Below are 16,574 nucleotides of genomic sequence, written 5' to 3' on the forward strand. Positions count from 1 at the left end.
CTGCAGATTTCAACACCTCCAGACCTGGGTCCTTGCTAAAGCAACAAATTAGGCACAGGCAGGGTTTGTAATGCAGCAGAAGCACCTACATCCCCGCTCCCAAGCTGGCACAGATGAAGGAACAATCCTGAAAATCTCCCCTGAAAGACAGAACTGAAGCACTCTAGATCTCAGTTCTCAAACCAGCGAGAGCCATGAGCAGCAGCTGTTTCAAGCAGCTGTTAAGTGTGTTAGATTATAGCATCCCATGCTCTACACAGTACTAGTCAATTGATTAATGGACGAGGCGTTCTCATCCAACAAAAATATTTTGGTTTTACATTATAATTTGAGGCACGGTTAGTACAGAAGTACATTACACATGTAAAGCACGTGCTGGAATCTCATCCTACCCTCAGACACTGGCACAAGGTGCTTCTCCACCCTTTGCAGGCTGCTGGCAAACTCACCTGGTGCTGTGCCACTGCTGCTCCATCCTCAGCAGGCTTGTACTGCCATGGGCTGAGCACGGTGTGGTGACAGAGCTCACACAGAGGTCAGTGCTGGGAGCCCACCATCAAATGGGGCTCTGTGGGGAGATCTGTGGGGTTGAGTTGAGAGGATGAGAAGGATTGGCCTCAGATTGCTCTAGGGCAGGTTCAGGTGGAATATCAGGGAAAACTTCTTCTCCAAAAGAGCAGTGCTGCACTGGCACAGCTGCCCAAGGAGTGGGGGTGAGGGAGAGGGGGTCACCATCCCTGGAGATGTTCCAGAACTGTGGGGATGTGGCACTTAGTGACGTGGTGATGGGCACGGTGGGGTGGGCTGGGGTTGGACTTGGGGATCTTAGTGGTCATTTTTCAACCATAATGATGCTACGATTCTAAGTTCACTCTCAGTTATGGCTAAAAAAAAATAATTGGATGAAGATTATAAACCATTGCAAAACCTTTGTTAAAACACAAACCCACTGCAGGGTGTAAATCAACAGCTTTCTCCAAGTTATCACGCGTTATTTTAGAGACTTGGCAGATACAAGGCTGCAAAGCTGTTTTTTGTGATCTCTTTTCATAACAAAGTCTCAAACAACACAGCTTTGCTAAACAGCATGTCCATGCACCGAGAAAATGGGCTCAGCATGCTACAGAGAGGCTTTCTGTTGACAAGCATCAACATCACACCGCAGCAGCGCAGAGTAGGGAAACCAGGCAGCTTTTGTAAGATACCCAGCGAGACACAGCCTGCACTGTCTGCTGTTTATCCAAGGAGGAAGCAGCACACACAATACCTTCAGCACGGGATTAGAGGCAAGAACATCCTCCATGCTGATCACAGAGACGCATGCTGGGGCAACAGTACTGCATGCCTCTGAGCAGACCCATGGCCCTCCTGTTCCCACCCCCAGCGCTCCAGAGGGATGAAAGAAAATGATCAGATGCGACGAGTGGCTCTCATCACATATTCCCTTTCCTCTGTTTCCTATGGGAGCAGAGGCTCATGGGCACAGCCAGCCACAGTGCTGAGAGCAGGGCAGTGGGAGGCTTGAAGTGCAGAAGAAATCCCTCGGCCCCCACCTTTTGGGTCCCCATCCTCATGCAAAGCTGGAAGTGAGCTCCCAGTTCCCCTCTCCACTACGTTGTGAGCATCACAGCATGGAAAGCAGTCACAAGGCTTTGAGTCAGTGCAGATCAGCTCCACTACTTCAAAGCAACAAGAGGTGAAGTTTCCCTTCTCCAAACCATTTGATTGTGTGGTTTGGATTTCCATTCTCCCAAAGATACAGTTCCTTTTTTTTTTCTTTTTTTCTTTTTTATAAGGTCAGAGGCACACAAACATTTAAAGCATGCACGTAAGTGTGGTTGTGTGCGTGCATGTGTGCACACAGGCACACTACAGCTTAAGATACTGCAGATAGGATCACTCCAGTAAAAGCAGCATCTTAATCTGAAATATGTAACCATTCTGGCTGGGAACCAAACCAAACATTCCCTGGCCCCTGCCCATTTAATCAGCCTAACCGCAGCCCTTAGTGGTGCCCCTAAGTTGGGCATTCCAGGCTGCCCATCCAGGACCAGCGCCGAGCATCACAACGCCGAGCATCGCCTCGCACGCCAGGAGCTTACTTGATGTGCACCGTGTCTAGAGCAAACGACCTTTATTTTAGAGACAGCTTAAGCAAAGTAGCATGCAAAGAAACACTTGAGCAAGAGTCTCATCTGCCTCTGGGATCCTGCAAATCCTTTTCTTTTCCTCCTTTGTAGCACAGTGTGTTGGATGCATTATTCATCCCCATAAAGCACGGAGGTGTGCACAACCATGCTGTCTGCCCTTTGTCTGGACTGCGTTTGCAGATTTCCCATGGAAAAGGTGGTGCTTTGCTCCAAAGAACTCCAACAGGGTGTTGCACACATGGGCATCCTTGGTGGGGACCCACAGCTGGAGACAAGAGAAAGGCAGTGGTCCCATTCTCCATCTCACTCCCAGCTGCTGAGAGGTTCTCTCACTGCTGCTTGCCTGACAGCACTGGGGCTGGTGGCACCAGAGCCACGCCAAGGCTAGCAAATACCTGGCAGTCCCAGCACATGTACCAACAGCACCTTTCTTCCTTGACCTTATATTCGATCTTCCCAGTCCTGCCGGGTTCTGTTCCTGGCCGGGTGCCTCAGGATGACTCCCCGATTTGGAGAGAGTACAAAAATTGCATCAACCACAGAAAAAGTCTGTATTAAGTCAACTGGGAACAGGGGGCTGATATTTGCTGAGAGTACTTCATAAATCTAGGTGTTCTTTACCCCATGCACATTCAAACAACTCAAGATGAAATGCGCTCTTCCGTTAAAGGCAAGGCAGAGCTCAGTCTTCCAAAACTGCTAGGGACAATTTAATATCAACCTTCTTATATTAAATAGGATTATCTTTAAAAACACTGTGATGTATTTACTAGTTTACCATGAACAAACCCTTTTTTTTCTTTTCTTCTCTTTTTTTTTGGTGAAGATACCGTATTATTTTATAAAATCCACTCAAGTCCTTTGCCCTGTCTTTGGCAATGTGCATATATTCCAGGGAGGTTCTGAACATTTTCCTCATTTAAAAAAAGGGATGGGAAGGCACTGAGTGCCGCAGCACTGCTCAGGGCCAGCAGCCCAGCAGCAGGGCTAAGGTGATGGCAGCAGTAGGGCCAAGGCGTGGGGCCATGCTGCCGGGGTCAGTGTTGGGCACGGCAACCCCATCTTTGTTGTGCTGGTTCAGCAGCTGCTTGTTGGCCAAGGTGTCGTCCATGTCCACGTCGTATGACAGCTCTGAAAGCAGAAGGAGAGAGCTGGTTAGTGGCACATGTGGTGTGGGGAGCAGCCAGCCCTATCTGCACTGGGGCAGCCTGGCACGGGTGAAAAGGGCAGAAGAGCTCAGTAACACCTCCTGGGTCCTCCAGCCAATCCCTGGTATCCCATGGCAAACCTGAAGTCTGAAAGACTAAAAATTCACAACTCTAAGGCACTCCAGAAAGAAGAGATCGCTGAATCATAGAATGGTTGGGTTGGAAAGGGAGGTGGTTGAGTCACCATCCCTGAATGTGTTTAAAAATCATTTGGATGTGGTGCTCAGGGACATGATTTAGCAGGGGGTTGTTAGAGTTAGGGTAGTACGGTTAGGTTGCAGTTGGACTTGATGATCTTTAAGGTCTTTTCCAACCTGAGCAATTCTATGATTCAGTTCCAATCCCTTGCAATGGGCTGGGTGCCCTCCGACAGATTGGGTTGCTCAGAGCCCCATCCAGTCTAACCTGGGGCACCTCCAGCAATGGGGTATACACAGCTTCCTGGGCAGCCTATGCCTTGCCTCCCTCTGAATAAAGGATTTCCTCCTAACATGTAACCTAAATCTCCCCTCTTTTAGTTTAAAACCATTTGCCCTTGTCCTGTCACAATCAGATCATATAAAAAGTTAGTTTCTCTCCTGCTTGTAAGCTCCCTTTAAGTACTGAAAGGTGTCCCCGGAGCCTTTCAGGCTGGACTCCCCCAGCAACCTCAATCTTTCCTCAAGGAGAGGTGCTCAGCCCCTCTGAGCATCTTTGTGGCCTCCTCTGGACCAACTCCAACAGCTCCAGATAAGAGGATTTGGCTTGTTGAAGTGATACTCCCAAAAATCAGCCAAGAGTGGGTGTTCAGCAAAGCAAAGAGTGTCTGCTCCGCACGCACTGCAGGGATGGGTGCACGAGTGAAGAAATCCTGGCCAGCACAAATATCCTCCCAAACCATGTACCTCCTGCTGTGAGGACCTTTTGGAGTCTTTCATAAGCATGCACAAAATATGTTGCTTACAGCACTTTCAGCACACCCATCCCATCAATTGTCCGCCTCATCAAAGCACCAGAGAGTGAGGAATGGGAAAGGATGTCACGCCACCAGCCTGCTGCTGTTGCAACACGGGGATTTTGAGAAGAAGCACATGGAAGCTCCCACCCAAGAAAACTGTGTAAAAGTTCTGATAGTCCAAAAAGTTCTGACAGTCCTGGCAGAGCCTACAGAAAGGATTGGAAAGGGTTGGAAGGGACCTCTGGAGATCATCTAGTTTAACCCCCTGCTAAAGCTGGTTCTGCCCTGTTCAGCCATGCCAGTTTATCACCTGGATGCTCTCAGTTAAGCCTGCTGGCCTTATCCCTAGAGCTGGGCCATTGGATGCAGAGGAAGCTGGTGGCTTCAATCAGAAGACAACCTGGCTCAAGCCATTCACAAGCCCTCGTGGATCACCAGCATACTCATGGGCTTGGATCACCCCACCCCACCCCTGAGAAAGAATCCAAGAGCCTGAACAAACACTCCAGCTAAAAAACGCCACATCAGCCCAATGAGGACCACTGCCAAGGCAAACACTGCAGCAATATTTCTTAATCAAAATCCCCAAACAAACACTGCAAAACAAAAGCATAACAACAGCAGTATGACAAGTGAGGTGGCTCAGACCATCAAGAAGGGTCAGAAATGGCTGGAAGGGAGAACAGAAAGCCAGGTGCAAGCAAAACCTGCCTGGTAAATGACCTATAATGCCTCCAGCAGATTCCCAGACAATGCAGTTCCTCCTCTCTGCAGCTCTCCTGCTTTTATCCTCAAGCTGCTGTCCCCTGGCACAGCACACACCTCCCCCATGGGGCAGGGCAGGCACAGGGTGCAGCTGTTGAACCCTCTGGGAAAGGTCCAACCCAAGAGCATCAAAATGATGATTTCAAACTTTAATCATTTGAGTGTTGGTTTTTGGTTTGGTTTGGTTGTTTCTGATTTTGTGTGTGTGTGTGTGGTTGTTGGTTTGGTTTTTTTTTTGTTTGGTTGTTTTTTTTTTGTTTTGTTTTGTTTTTTTTTTACAGGGGAAGTTTTCAAATTCTGAGATTTCGCCTGACTGTGAGCAAAGACCACTTTTCAAATCATGAGATTTCACCCCAGCAAGGATGCTGATTTTCTCATTCATTCTTTGCCCAAGGAAGAAGAAAAGGGAACAGAAACCCTCTTGTCATTAGAGTTTTGAGAGATGCTTTCCTAGCTTTGTTAAACCACTTCAAAGCTTTGTGCTGGGGTGTGGCATTGGTTTCAAATGTTCCTTGCATCGCTTCTTTCTCTGGACTTATGTTCAGCTGTATCTTTAAGCTAATGGATTTAGCCATATGTCTTTTATTTTGTATTAATAACGGGGCCTGTAACTGGTGGAAATACATTCCATTTAACTTCCAATGACCTTCGGTATCACAGAATCATTAAGGCTGGAAAAGAACACTAAGATCAACCAGTCCAACCCCACCCCAACATGCCCATAACCACATCTTTCAGTGCCACATCCCCATGGATACGGAGCTCCTCCAGGGACAGTGATCCCACCACTCCCTGTGCAGCTGTGCCACTGCATCACTGCTCTTTCAGTGAAGATTTTCCTAACATCCAACCTGAACCTCCCCTGGAGCAATGTAAGGCCATTCCCTCTGGTCTTTGATACATGGAAGGAAGAAATGAAAGATACTCTCCTCTGACTGATCAGGGGCCAGCTGATGACCAAGTCCAAGCCCAGCTACACCCTGTCTAATTTGCAACAGTTTCTGCCACAGAGTGGCCCTTTGACTGCAAAGGCTTTTGGGGAGGAGAGAGCAGTAAAAGGAAGGAGAGAACTCAAAAAATGTGTTTCTGTTTATAATCAGTTGGAGTCCAGAGGGTATGACCAACAATCTGTGTTAATCATGTATTCAATCTTCACTCATTCTGGCCCCTCTTGTCCTCTGGGCTGTGGATTAGATAATCCCCTTAAAATAATAGTCAATCATTAGCCCGGCGTCTTTTTTGCCTGCAAGCAGAGCGCTGTGCTGTTTCCTGGCATCCTTCTGCAGCCCATACAAGACCCCCAGCCCAACACAGAGCACACCCCCCTTTCTAACCAAAGCCCCTCTGACATGTTGCTGCTCCTGGGATAGTGAAAGCTGCAGCTCTGCTCCCTGCCCCAGCTGCTGCCAACACTGACATGCACAATTTTCACATCCTCAGAATGCAGCTGAGACGTTCTTCCATGGACTAGGACTAGGTACACTGCTTCTGCACGAGCTTATTGGGCAAAATTCACTAAGAAGCCCTTTATTTCCTGATCTGCATGGTTACAAAAAGCAGCTAAACCAGGCAGGGATTGTTTTTCAGTTGGCATAAGAAATTCCACCGCAGCTGGCACCAAAAAAAGCCAGGAGGATAAGCACCGGCATGCCAGGAGTGTTACAGCAGGCAGGCACATTCCTGCACAAAACACACCGATGTCTCCTGAAACAGCCCCTTCTGCCCCTAAAAGGGCAAGGCAGCCTCAAGCAAATAACTGATAGCAAACCCTGCTCTGACAAATGACATCAAAGCAGGCAGTGCCTGGCTCCAGCGGGCAGCTCTGTGGCCAAGCCAGGAAAGGAGAGCCCAGAGCCTGCAGCCAGGGAATGTCATCTTGCCTGCCAAGGCAGATGGCTCAGCAATGGACCTAATATAGTAACAGATTCATCATGGATGGCCGTGCACAGAAACCGCTTTGCACAGCCACTTGATAGCCCTGCTGCTGCTGGGGTTGCAAAGGGGATGTGGAAGCATCATACAGCATGATCACAAAACGGGGCTGCTGAGCCATCCAACGGACCTGGGGGGACGTGGTGATGGCCCTTGTTTGCACGTGATGAAAACTGCAGTGTGAAGGGAGCGAGGAATGGATCATGAGTGTGTACTTTCAATCAGCACAGATCATATCCAGTAGGAACATCTGACAGCAGGGCAGTGTGTCAGGCTCCTGCCACTCTCGTGGTCAGTTGTGAACATCTGCCTGCATGTGTCCTTCAGGACTGGTCAAAGAAAGCATATGATACCATCAGGATGATGATCTCAGTGGTCTTTCCAACCTTTCTGTGATTCTATGACAGTTGCAATCTCTGGAATGCGCTGCTGCTTTCTTCAGTTTTTTAAGCAGCAAGGCTCACCAGTCTGGGAAACAAACGGCCCATGAATGCAGGAGACTGGATGTCTCCAAAGCAAGACTGGGTTTCCAAAAGAGAGATTTCTGGGCTCTGTAAGCCCAAATTGATGAGCTCACAACAAGTGTAAGAGCCTGCAATACCTCAGCTCAGACCACCTAGCCTTGGTCCCAGCTCTCTCCCTTTCTATAGCACTGACCAACCCAACATCACAGTGTTTGCACCTGAAATCCAGGAAATCAGCCCAATTGCATCACTCCTGGTCCTGCTAGAACACAAAAGCTCCAGTCACACCAGCCTGCAGCTACCTGACTTCTCCATGCAATCAGTTCATACTACAAGCACACCTCTACTTCCACAACATCCAGACAAGTCCATGGAGTTGCAAAGCACACGTGGCCACAACTACGCAAAAAAGTCAGGATCTCCAACCCTCCGCTTCTCCAAAATGCCTTCAATTCCTCATAAGGCCCAGCCAAGCCTGGCTTCATCTCCCCAGGGAGCTTTTGCCCTCTGGTTTATTATCAAAAATCCTGGAGCACCAACAGGTTTGCCATCGTCCATTGCGCAAGGAGCAGCCTGGCTGTAGGTGCGGCCGCGCGGTGCGTAATTGTGGCGCTGAGTGGAGCGGCGATGCTTGTGTTGGCATGGCAGCGAGATCACCGCGATGGATGCGCAGCATCTGCATGGTCTTGCGCCTCTGTTTTGCTGCCTCCTCCGCAGCAATTTAGGAGGTGCGGCTCTTGGCAATGTGAATTCAGATGGAAGAAAAAAAAAAATAAATAAATCCAGCTCAGCATCATCCTGCTGCCACCGGCAATGTGGCTATGGGAGATGGTGCTGCTCAGATGGTGTGGTAAAACCAGCTTCCCAGGCAGTAATCCAAGGGAACGGGGTTTGGGACTGCTGATTTGCAAACCACGGCTTTGCCCTGCTTGCCTGCCCAGCACTCCATGGCTGCAGTGCATGCCTTCATGGAGACCCAGAGAGCAAAGCAGCATCAGTGGAGGAAGCAGCCATGGAGACAGGAATCAGAGACTATGGGGACACGAACATGTGGAAGAGACAGGCTCTGGAGATGGGTTCGGAAGGGTGCAGGGTTCAGCATGGAAGGGTGAGGAGCTCCAGCTCAGGGTGCGACAAAGGGTACATGGACAACAAGCCACAAACACTGCAGGACAGCCATTATGCACATCCCAGCCCCCCATCTCCCAGTTCTGTCACAGAAGTCTCATCCAAGGATGCCTTCAGGCTCTCTTTGGGATAAAAAGCCCAACATGCCACGTGGAATGGGGCAGAGGGGCTGCTCTGTGACCCCAATTCTGCCCTTCCACCCCACTTAGACCAGAGGCTGGAGGAGAGGAAGAACTACCATTTCTGACGTGGGGCTGTGTTTACCTCAAAAATACTCTCATTAAATTCCTCTTTGCTCCTTGGTGTACACTCTAGATTTACCCTGAAGAGAATCTGGCATTTGCAATTGCATTAATCATTTTTCCTTTGGCAGCAAGTGAAAGGGTTTCTGAACTGTACTCACAGAACAGAGCCACAAAAGCGTGCTTAGCAAAACACATTCATGTAATCTATTAAAAATTAACAAATCTCATTAGCATTATTAATTGAAAGCATCAGAGTTCTTGGGTCCCATTCCCCTGTCTGATATCTAGATGTACTGGCTGGGAAATGACCTGCTGCCTAAAGGAGCTAGGAGAAAAGAATTAGGAACAAGGAGCTATCCAGGAATAGTCCAAAGCATCCACAAGGGCAAGACTCAAGGAGAAAGAAAGGAAAAGCTGGAAACAATAGATTATGAACAGATGCAAAGAGAGGCAGCAGTACTGGGTCAATGTCCCTCCACATCCCCCAGTCTTTTCCCAACACTGATTTCTGGAGACCCCCAAGGCCTAAACCCACAAAGTGTTCCCTTCTGATCACTCTGCTGTCACCTGAGACATCTAGGACAGTCTTGATTTTGGGAGGTAACATTCTTGGGAATAGCAGAGCAAATTGAAATGCTCCAAATTTCTTCTAATGATGAAAAAGCAATTAATGACACCAAACTTTTCTCCACCTTTGCTCCTTCAGACCCTGCTGGCATTGAAATTAATGGTGTAGCCAGGACCTCTTCCACAATGGGACTGGCTTGGGCTTGGGGCAGGCACTCTGAGACTTTTCCATGTGCATTACAATGCAGTGAAAAGATCAACACATTGATCTTCAAACTGCTGTTGGCACATGTAGCCAAAACTCTTTGCTACAACACAACCAGGACAGGCAGCTTCTGCTGATGTTTGATTCTCCAAGCTAGGGACATTCGCTGACCTCTGTGTACTACAAAGACCTGCCAAGATACAGTCCTAAGGGGAATGCCAATGGCCCTGGTTCCAGCTAAAAGCAGCCCTCAGGGAAGGAGGATGTTTCTCAATGCTAAATCAGAAAACTCACAGTGGTGTTAGGACACCCAGAGACATCTGACATGTTCCTTCGTGACTCACTGCATGTGAGAATCAGCCTTGAACCACGTCCAGGCCACAGAGATTGGGGTTCTTGACATCAAGAAGAAGTGCCATCATCCCTGGAGATGTGGCACTGAGGACATGGTTTAGTTGGTATGGTGAGGATGGGGAGGTGGTTGGAAGTGATGACAGTGGTCTTTTCCAACCTTACTGATTCTATGAAGGAAGCAACCAGAGAAGTGCTTCTTCAATCGGAAGGGACTGGGGCTTTGCACAATGTGCTCATTCACTCAAAAACCAGATTCCTCCAGGCCACCACTCATGATGCCAAGGTAAACAACTGAGATGAGGCTTCAGGTGACAATCCAAAAATTTGGGCTGAGAACTGCCCTATGGGCTCAGCCCCCCAGTAGTGGGCAGGTATGGTCACACATCTTTCCTACTCCTGAAGCAGCAACCCAAAGTTTTGTGCTCCTCATCTTCCTGGAACAGCCAATGTGGAGTGAAAGGCAGTGCACACAGAGCATGGGTTGAGGTGAGAGCACTGCCAAGGAAAGGGAGCTGAGAGGCTCCAGCACTGCCCAGCGTTTTTAATTGCATTAAGCTGCTAAACTAAATAAATAAATGCATACGAACCTGGCTTGGAATTAAAACCGCGCTAAAGTAACTCCAACCCATAAAAGTGGAGTAATGCAGGAGGCCCTGGGAAACATCACCGTGAGCAGCTTTCCCACTTTATATAGAAAAAGAAGGGCTGGGTTCACAGACTGGAACTTTTTAATGGCTCCAGGTCATGTTCACTGCGCTGTGTGCTGGAAGGAGCCCCGGGAACAGCTGCTGAAGTCTGAAACCAGGATCTGGCTTTGCACTTCTGCAGCGAGAGAGCCCCAAATTAAACCCAAATGCTTACTGGGTGCACGTAACGTCTGACACAAACCCAGGGCTCATTCCGGTTCCGTGGGCAAAGCACAAACCCTGGTCCCAGAGGTGGTGCCCATGGGAAATCCAGTGTCACCCAACCGAACAACAGGGAACCATGTCTACAGTGCAGAGCTGGACCCATCCCACTTGCTCTTCCATTGGAGCCAAGGGGCTCCCCATGCACGGTCACACAGGAGCACCCAAATCACTCAGAAATCATGCAGCTATCAGCTCAGCAGTGAGGTAGGGAGTGGACAACACAACGGGCTCCAAGCTCCAGGTCCAGGAGCTCCTCCTCCCCCTCCACTCTATCTTCAGCATTCCCAGCTCAGCCTCAGGAATGTCACAATCGCAGTGGAAAATCAAAATAAAAAGGCTACATAATCCAGTTTGTAAATCCCTTGAAAAATACAAAATCCTCTATAAAACGGATTACAGAGATTAAAGATAGAAGTTTCCTGGAAATCGAGAAGCATGTTTCAGCCTCCCTCCTCTCCTCGCCCTCCCAAGAAAGGGAACAGAGGCTCACGGTGCTCCTCCCACATATGATGCTCAACCACACTCTTTCCCAGCAGCAATGTGCCCCTTGTCTGCAGGCGGCTAATGGGTGTTTCTTCTTGATTTTGCTCTTGATGCTGCTTTGGGACGTTATCTGCTGCATTCACCCAATGTGCATTGGTGGAAATGGGAATGCAGATGAAAATCTCCCTGCATCAGGGAGAGGGGGAGATGCCCACAAGCCTCCTGCATGCTTTTTTCTTCATATCTTTCCAGGCAGATCCCAGCAGGCTCTGGGGAACAGTGCAATCATAGGCTGGAGGGAACCTCAACGCCCACTCAGCCCCAACCCCTGCCATGAGCTGGGTGTCCCAAACCAGATCAGGCTGCCCAGGGCCCCATCCAACCTGGCCTTGGGCACCTTCAAGGTTGGGGCATCCACAACTTCTCTGGGCTCTGCAAGCTGCAGGAGTCCAACAACAGCCACAAAGGGACTTTCATCCCTGCAGGCAACCAGCTGGAAATCATCCCCCTGAATGGCACTCTTCTCACAACCCAGATGTTCCCCTTGGCTGTGCCAATGGTGACGACGTTATCAGCTGGAGAAAGCCCAGACACGCATGTGCTGGTTATTACTCTGATAAATTAATATCTTGACACACAGACGGTGGTAGCAGATCAATTTCCTGTTGGGAATTTCCACTTTGTGAGAATTTCTGTACTGCCATTCTTGTTTGGAACAACCAGAAAGATGGCAATATTAGCAGCAGAGCACGCATTCAAGTTCCCAACCTGGTATTGCTCAAGGATTGGTGCAGCTGCAGATGCCTGTCGGGAGCTGCAGCCCAGTCACTCTGAATGATGATCACAGAATAAGGATCAAAACACAGCTTGATCAAAAGGACATTTTACGAACACTGCAGCCAGAGTTGAGTGCTGATGTGAATACTTCCATTTGCCTTTATATTTGCTCTGCTCAGTGCTAATAAAATTAACACCCTTTCAAATAACACGTTCAATTTTTATTTGCTTCATGTTTGTATGCCTTACGGCTTTGAAAACATATCCTCTGAACCCTTCCATCACTTGTTGAATGGCGAGCTGTGTGAGGGTCAGAAAATCACTTTCTGCAGAGGAAGAAGTGGGCTGGGTGCTTGTACTGCTGCTTCACCTGCTTCACTTGGATTTTTCCACCAAAGGTTTTCCTTATTTCTTCTTGTTTTGTGGCGTGGTTTGTTTTGTTCCCCGTGAGAGAGGCTAAAGCAGCCAGACCTTTTCTTTCCCCAGCAGAAATCACTGTCTGTAAATAAACAATTAAGAACTGAACCGAGCACCAGCGGTGTTGATGCTCCTTTGAATGCAGACAACAGAAAAAAAACAAAGTGGTGAAAAATTCAGCCTCCTTTCTGCTCCTACACTCACACATTAGAGGGAAAATAAACTTTCCAGCCCAGGACAGGGAATGCCTTATTGGTGCAGTACAGCCATTTAATTCTAGAGATGTTCATCTCAAAAGCCAGAGCAGAAAAAATATGTTATCCCCTTTTATTTATTTATCTTTTTAGTGCCAACTCACCTTAGCTGAAAAGCACATTGAGATTGTAATTATGGGAAGGCCTCATCGAGTAGATCTGTAAACTCGGGCTATTGGTCTGAATTACTGGAATCAGCACGGCTAATTTAATGTGGCTGTGCAAAATAGCTCAGATTTGGAATTTCTTAATGGCCTTAGGAGAAGGAGCCTTTATGCATACTGCAATCTAGGCTTCATTCTTAGACCAAATTCCTTCTCATAGATTTTGTGAATGCCCTGTTTTGTAGCCAACACAAACTCTGTCCAGTAAAATAATGTAAGGACTCAGAATGAAAGGAGATTAGCTGTTCCCTGCTCCTGTTATTTTAAAGCAGAAATAACTTTGGCTTCTACTGATTCATAGACAAAGCTTGAAATGCAAAGCATGCTCAACTCTAGATTCAGCATGAAAAGAGCCTTAAAATATTCTCGAGTGCAAGTAATGGACTTATTAGAGGGATGAAAAGAGGCACTTTTCACAGAACCCCAAGCTCTTTAGTCCTGTCATATCAATAATCTTGCTTAAGAATTTCATTCTATTTACATTTTGTTGCCTCCAAAGTATCCTGCCCGACTGATATGAAACGAAACATTTGCACGTTTGAAGAGCTGCTTTATTCCTGGTAGCACTCAGCAGCACTGTGCTGAATGGCTGTGGATCACCCAGCGTGTGCGTGCCGACGTGTGGCACAGCGATGTTGCCCGGCACACACCTCCATCTGACAGCTCACAGCCCAGGAGGTGATTCTCAAGTCTTGCTTAAAAGCATCATCTTTAAATAATGACAGTCAGTGCTGGAACGCGCTGTACCTGCAAGCTGTTCTCCTCTCCTTTATGTTTTACACCCACAAAAACAAAGCTGACAATGAGAGGGAGAAAAAAAGCTTTACGGATATCAGGAAAGAGATCTGCCTGGTTGTCTTTCAGCTATCAAAATACACTTTTTTTTTCTTTTTCTTTTTTTCTTTTTTAATGGTTTAACATAAAATCAGCACTTAACTACAAGAAGTAATCTTGCCCAGAGACCCCAAAGCAGTGACAAGTGGCCCTTCCAGGACACCTCTGCATGGTGCATGGCACTGAGCAGTGGACAAAGCACATGGACTGCATCTGCCTCCCAACCCAAGGCCTCACAGCTCACTGCAGGCACTAATTACACTCTCTGCTTTGCAGAGATTAATTAAGCACTGCAGCCCCACAGTCCCTGAGAGCCGAGCAAAGCTTCCATTCGCTGATGACTCAAGCTGAGTGTAGATTGCGATGTGGATCCGTGAGCATCAATGGGAGAGCAGGGAACAGCATCCGAGTGCCCTAATTGCTTTGCAGCAGCATCCCCCTCCTCTCCAGGATGCTTTTAATTCCTCCAGACGGGTCCCAGCATACCCCCCTGCATAGGGACTGTTCAAGGCTGTGCTCTGCAATGCTCCCTATGGCAAGACATGGAAAACCAATGTGCCAGAAGCAAAGTCCCGCAGCCACCTTTCAGTCCCCCAGCACCAAGACAAGCAGCCTGCAGACCAATGGACACAAGCATCTCCTCAGCTCCTCCAGGAAATCGCTGTTTCTTTAGTAATAAATGCCCAGATGAAGTAGGTGACAACTGCATTAAAAAATATGATATCTGTGCACTGGGGAACCGGATGGCAAAAGGGGATTGGCAGCCCCTGCAGCTCACAAGAAGTGCTAGCTGTGCTGCAGCTGTAGCCTGGGAAACCCATTAAGACCACATGGGGTGTCAGATTGTATGTAACATGAGTGCTGGGCTCACAGGCACCGCATGACGGCAGCCCCACAATGGAGCAGGGCGGAAAAGGGACCAAAGGGACCGGAGGTGACCAAGTTTCTCAGCACATGCCTGAGAAGGCAGAGCCTTCACCTCCTGAAATACGGAGGAGCAGGTGAACCAGCACAGCCCCCTACATTGCAGGCTTGCCCCGAAAGAGCTGAGCTGCAGGGGAAGTCAGCAGGATGCAGAGGATGCTTGGAATGCCACAAAATGATGGGGTGGCTCAATATGAGAAAGCTCCTCTGCCCTGTATCTCCCACTGCAAGGTACTGCAGAGCAAGCACTGAGTTGTACAGAGAGGAAAGTACCAGCATAGTTGTGCTCCCACCCTGCACCAAAGCACTGAGCTCCAAAGGTAAGCAGGAGGGAAGCACTGCTGTTAGGTGCTAATGTGCCACCCAGCATGGCCACTGACATCCTTGTCCCCCAGCTCATCCTCCTCCGCTCCAGTAACCCCACCAACAGTAACATTGGAGAGGACATGGTCCCATGTCAGAGAACTGCTCCCAGTCCTTGAAGTGGAGAAGAACAGCACTACAGGTGGCCAGGGAGGTTCCAATGGATGGAAGTGACTGAGGAATCCACAGGCAATCCCACACTGCAATCCCAATACCCCATATCCTACACCACAGGACACAGATAAGTATTTTTACAGATAAGTTTCTGCACTTTAATGTATGCCAGGGCTAATCTTACTGCCACTAGCAACTGAAACCACCCTCCCACCTCCTGCTTCCCACCCCAAGCACAGCAGTTTCCATTCCGCACAGAGAAATACCTCCTTGCTATCTTCTTCTTTTCTGATTTTATCTGTTTGTCAGTACACAGAACCATTTTTCTTCTTTCCACATTTTCTAATGAATTCTGGCAGGGATGGAGCTGTTTGTAAATCACGCAAGTATTTGTTTTACTGGAAACATCTGCTTTAACACATTTGTTTTGAAAAAACATTTTTTTAAACAAAGGTATTAAGCTGCAATGTAAATTGGGCACATCTGTTTATGAGTCACTGCAATAGCACTGCCTCCAATGCACCAGATCACACGGATCTCCAGGGGCCTGATCCAGCAGAAATTGGAAACTTACAGCTCGCTCCGCTCCCTTTTCCGGCACTACTTCCCATAGAGCGCTGCTGGCTGATTCAATAAATTAAGGCTGCTAAATAAGAGAGGCCTACTTAGCATCTGCTGATAGCACGAAGCCCAGTGCGGCAACATGCTCCAGCTCTACAGGTTGCCCAAGGAGGCTGTGGATGCCCCATCCCTGGAGGCATTCAAGGCCAGGCTGGATGTGGCTCTGGGCAGCCTGGTCTGCTGGTTGGTGACCCTGCACAGAGCAGGGGGTTGGAACTAGATGAGCATTGTAGCCCTTTTCAACCCAGGCCATTCTATGCTTCTATGATGATTCTATGCACATCCAAACTGTGTTGGTGAGAGCACCCACAGCACTCCCAGCTGTGGGGAGGGCAGAGCCCCACACACAGCCCCACGTTTGTTTGCTGTGTGGCACGGCTGCACCTCGAGCCTCTCTGTGTCTTTGCAACAGCAGAAATAAAGCTACAAGGGCCAGGAGTGGCAGCTGAATGTGACATCAGCTGTTCCCTGACAACAGACACCAAACCAGGAGTGAAAGATTTGCCCTGAAAGCAGAGGGGAAGGGACAGCATTTCTGCTACAAATGAGTTCTTTCACATCCTCTGCGCTCGCCTTAGCGGATGATTTATGGGGACAGGGGAAGAGGAATAAACATTGCAGTCTGTGTTCTGCTCTGACTTCGGGGAGCATCCAACAAAACTTTTTTCTTTACTTTTCACCAGAACTATTTTACGTGGAAACCAGGAGAGGACAAACAAATGTACCAAAACTACAGAGCACTCAGAGGAGGGCTATC

The 16,574-nt window shown here is 48.4% G+C and overlaps 1 protein-coding gene across 1 annotated transcript in view; it reads right to left on the reverse strand.

The window, feature by feature from the left end:
* Positions 1-2,117: 2,117 nt before the first annotated feature.
* The window catches only part of GPC3 (glypican 3), an 85,213-nt gene continuing 70,756 nt past the window's right edge, over positions 2,118-16,574 (reverse strand). Inside the window, exon 7 of the mRNA XM_042876576.1 lies at positions 2,118-3,281. Coding sequence (XP_042732510.1) covers positions 3,112-3,281 — 170 coding nt within the window. The 3' untranslated portion in view covers positions 2,118-3,111. The remainder of the gene's footprint in view (positions 3,282-16,574) is intronic.

This window comes from Lagopus leucura, unplaced genomic scaffold (assembly GCF_019238085.1).
Source record: "Lagopus leucura isolate 7727_CA_CO unplaced genomic scaffold, USGS_WTPT01 Super-Scaffold_100016, whole genome shotgun sequence".
Classification (NCBI taxonomy): domain Eukaryota; kingdom Metazoa; phylum Chordata; class Aves; order Galliformes; family Phasianidae; genus Lagopus; species Lagopus leucura.